At 41.2% G+C, this 4,350-nt stretch overlaps 2 protein-coding genes across 10 annotated transcripts in view; both read right to left on the minus strand.

Annotated features, from left to right (window-relative positions):
* Positions 1-4,350, minus strand: part of LOC126404293 (gastrula zinc finger protein XlCGF57.1-like) — a 99,591-nt gene that overhangs the window by 11,463 nt on the left and 83,778 nt on the right. The window lies entirely within an intron of this gene.
* LOC126404381 (gastrula zinc finger protein XlCGF57.1-like) lies at positions 1,800-4,344 on the minus strand. The gene has a single exon (XM_050067583.1). The coding sequence runs from the start codon at positions 4,313-4,315 to the stop codon at positions 3,785-3,787; it is 531 nt and encodes a 176-aa protein (XP_049923540.1). The 5' UTR covers positions 4,316-4,344; the 3' UTR covers positions 1,800-3,784.

Below are 4,350 nucleotides of genomic sequence, written 5' to 3' on the forward strand. Positions count from 1 at the left end.
AAGGACAGAGGGATGTCGTATGCTGTAAAGCCCTGTGAGGCAAATTGTGATTTGTGATATTGGGCTTTATAAATAAAATTGATTGACTGAGGCAGACTGACAGGTCTGATATGTCTTATTCACTCAGCAGCTGACTTGTTGAATGATGGCGAGTGGATTTAGTAATAGTGATAATAATGATGATGATAATAATAATGATGATGATGCTCATCACAGTGACAGTGGCAGGGCTACAGACCGTTCTTTAATTGCGACATGTCATGTCATGACATGTCAGCTTCATTAAACAGTATAGCTGCAAATTAAAAGCAACAATAGATGTAAAACACACAGAGACAATACATCTGTGACCAGTTCCCTAATTTAATTTTAACAAGTTTTTCAATCTTCTCCACTTTCTNTGTCATGACATGTCAGCTTCATTAAAAAGTATAGCTGCAAATTAAAAGCAACAATAGATGTAAAACACACAGAGACAATACATCTGTGACCAGTTCCCTAATTTAATTTTAACAAGTTTTTCAATCTTCTCCACTTTCTCGTTTTATTTTATGGAAGTGATCAATGTAAGTGCACTTGTCCTAGAACCGCCACGATGGTTCTTATAATGCAAATAACTCTGTTTAGATAAAACCTACAAGCTTCTCTGCCTATGACTTTTCCTAAAAAGGTGTCTTTTCTGAAGCCTTTAAGTCACAAAAATGAAACACATTAGACTTCTGAGCATTTATACCTTTGACCGCGGCAGGTCACACAGACCGCTGCTGAAAATTATACATTTTGATAGGCTACATACTGGTAGGATATACATATTGTAGCGACCCTGCAGTGAATGTTCTGTTGTAATGTCAATGTTCTGTGAGTTAATGGCATGTTTGGGATTGAGTGAGTATAGGTAGGGGGGCGGGGTGCGAGTGTGACGGGGATGAGGGCTGTGTGAGTGCCGATTTTTGTGTGTTTTGGAGCGAGCTGGAGGGGAGAGCAGCAGTTCATGGTTTGAGTTAACGTTCAGCTAAGTCCTTGTTTTGTTGTTTGTTTGGCGTGGTTACGGCCAACAGTAACCTGAGTAATAAATGGTGGTTTGCCGAATAACTGCGTCATCCTTCCACACGTCCTGGCGGATGCTACAATATTGTAAAACTCTGTAAAAGTACACCAAAGCATATTTTCATTTCCAAATATTTATTTGAAAACAAAACCATTCATACGGTCAATAAAAAAAACATTTTGTTTATAATAAAAAACGAATGTAATCTCAACAGTGACCGCGCCAGCCAGCGGGACTGCGGCTGAACTGCTTCTCATATTCATTCATTCAATTGTGTGTTCAATGTGTGTGTGTGTCAGAGAGGAGGAGTATCATTAAAAATTTCCCGAATTTGTCGCAACATCTGGTCACCCTAAATTCAGCTAATATAATGTGACTTGGGATGTATGCCAAACGCTGGCTCCATTATACAACAGATCCAGCCGTGCCGCTGCCACCATCATCAGAAAAGGATGTCGCTTTACGTGACGCTTCAGAGTAAGGCCGTCTCATGTCTCTTAATCAGCAATCCTCACTCACCACTCCTTACTCCTGACTCCTTGCATGTTTTCCGAAGTGGGAGGGACTAAACACTTAGTTAAGGTCATAAGATAAGGTGGCTAGCAGTAATTTTAAGGGACTTGGGATGCACCCTATGTTCCCAACAGTAAAGAGTACAGCTTCTGGTAGAGATGAGCTCATGGGCTTCAAAATAAAAGTCCAAAAGTGTTACATGGAATTGCGGCCTTTTCATTAAATGATGAAAATACACTTATTCGAAAGAATGACTTTTATTGAACTGTTCCAGTTGATTTTTAGTTTAGTTCATCTGATTTTATATATACAGGAAAAAAAAGTAGTTCATGTAGTACACACACGTTTTATTAAATCGCGCGTGTGTTTCATCAAAACATGTGTGCCTGGCTGTCACTCCCACGAACTGCAGCAAGAGGACAGATTACATCTGTTTACATCAAGAGGCAGACGATATGATGAGACAGTGGAATGTGACTGCTGTGACGACCCCTGCGCTCCACTAGTTGTCCCTGCAGCAGTCAGAGTAGCTCTCCTGCTCTGGATCCAAGTACAGGAAAGAGCCAAAGTGCTGCATGCCCTGCCCCTGACAAGGAGCAAAAGTCCAGTCACCACCGGATAACAGGTTTTGACCCAGCTTGGCTGTCAGAGGGTAAATACTCCCCCTGGCTGTACAAGACTGATCTTGGTAAGTAAGTAGAGAACTAAATGCATACATTTAAAGGTATAATATGTAGTTTTTCCACATAAAAATTTATAAAAATGACTAAACCAATATTATATATTTTGTTTAGTTGTGTACTTTGATTATCAGAAATGTTTCCAACAATTTTTCAAACCCAGATAAATATGAAATATTAATAACAGTTACGGACCGTGTCATTAGGTCGCATGTCAATGGCGACGTAACTCCAGTTACCATAGCCATTAAATGAAGGAGAAGAAGAAGAAGCAGACCGGATGAGACGTCAGAGAATGAACGTTACTGTTGCTAGGCTAAGCTAACTCGTCATGGATCATGATTATGCATTGACGGTTGCTGCACCTTCTGACACCGAAGCTGTCCCGGTAAACAAGCCGGTAAAACGGAAACGTACGGGTCAACCAAGCGATCCCAGAAGAATTTGGGATAAGAAGAGAGCTAAATCAAGGATAAATATTGGTGTGGCCTTTCCGAGATGGAGAGAGCTTCGTGAAAATCTAGGACTACAATTTGACGCCGACCTCGCGTGTGTTCTACTAGACAGGTAAGCAAACATTTGGCTGATGTTATCGAAATATTAATCATTTCCACCAGTGTACTGCAAGCACTGCTGCCCGCCGGGGCACCAACACTCCGGCCAGCGGCCTCCGCTGCGGAGCGGTGTGGAGCGGAGGCTGGCTAACCACAACATCTAACGATAGGTTTCTATAATGCTGAGCTGATGCCGGTAAATGAACTGCATTTATAAAAGAGGCAGAGGAATAGCTAAACATAAGACGCACTGAGCAAGAGAGAGCAGTAGAGAGAGAGAAGCCATTGCTAACTGTAAAGCTAAGTAACTAGCAGTGTGCTCAAATAACTAACAGATTGCTAACCCCTCAGCTAAAGTAAGTAGCATTTCTGAATAGAGTGTAAATAACTGAGGTTAGCGAGACAGTCGCTAAAAAAGAGAGCTATGACTTAACACACAGAAAACCAGACATTGTAATCAGTTTATAAAACCCCCCCCCCGGATGCCCCGGACGTGAAAAGTGGACATGTCTGGGCAAAAGAGGACGTTGGGTCAGCCGAAGTAACGTTACTACTGATAGTTAGATCTGAGTTTGATGATCCGGTGTAGGTACCAGATGGGCTCGGGCTGCTACACCGGCCAACGGACCCCATTTGCATAAAGTGAAACATAAAGTGAATATAACTTCAGTAATATACCTCGTCCATGAGCATTTCTCTGCTGCTGAAGCTCGCTCTGCCAAAAAAACTGCCACGGTCAGTTTTAATTACAGAGTGAGAAACGTTAGATCTGTATCTGTTGTATAACTACAACTCCCATGATCCCACGCAACTTCGTGACGTCATCCAACTCCGTCTTCTGTTATTGTTTTGGTTTGCGACCCCTAGCGGCAAAAAATTACATATTGCACATTTAAAAACATACATACATACATAAATGTTTGGGTTTGTCAGTCATGAGTCTTTTTTAAAATAATATTCCAAATAGATTTTCAGACTGAACAGTGGAATCACTTTTCTCCCTCATGAATTTTCATGTGTGTATGTAAATATTCTTTCTGTGTTAATGATTTCCCACATTCGGAACAGCTAAATTGGTTCTCTCCTGTATGAGATCTCATATGTTTCTTCAGATTTCCATTTTGACCAAATCTTTTCCCACACTCAGAGCAGCTAAATGGTTTCTCTCCTGTGTGAGTTCTCATGTGTTTCTTCAAAACTGCACTGTGACCAAATCTTTTCCCACACTCAGAACAGCTAAATGGTTTCTCTCCTGTGTGAGTTCTCATGTGTTTCTTCAAATCTCCACTGTGACCAAATCTTTTCCCACACTCAGAGCAGCTAAATGGTTTCTCTCCTGTGTGCGTTCTCATGTGTTTCTTCAAAACTGCACTGTGACCAAATCTTTTCCCACACTCAGAACAGCTAAATGGTTTCTCTCCTGTGTGAGTTCTCATGTGTTTCTTCAAATCTCCACTGTAACCAAATCTTTTCCCACACTCAGAACAGCTAAATGGTTTCTCTCCTGTGTGAGTTCTCATGTGTTTCTTCAAATCTCCACTGTAACCAAATCTTT

Source organism: Epinephelus moara, chromosome 17 (assembly GCF_006386435.1).
Source record: "Epinephelus moara isolate mb chromosome 17, YSFRI_EMoa_1.0, whole genome shotgun sequence".
NCBI classification, from domain to species: Eukaryota; Metazoa; Chordata; class Actinopteri; order Perciformes; family Serranidae; genus Epinephelus; species Epinephelus moara.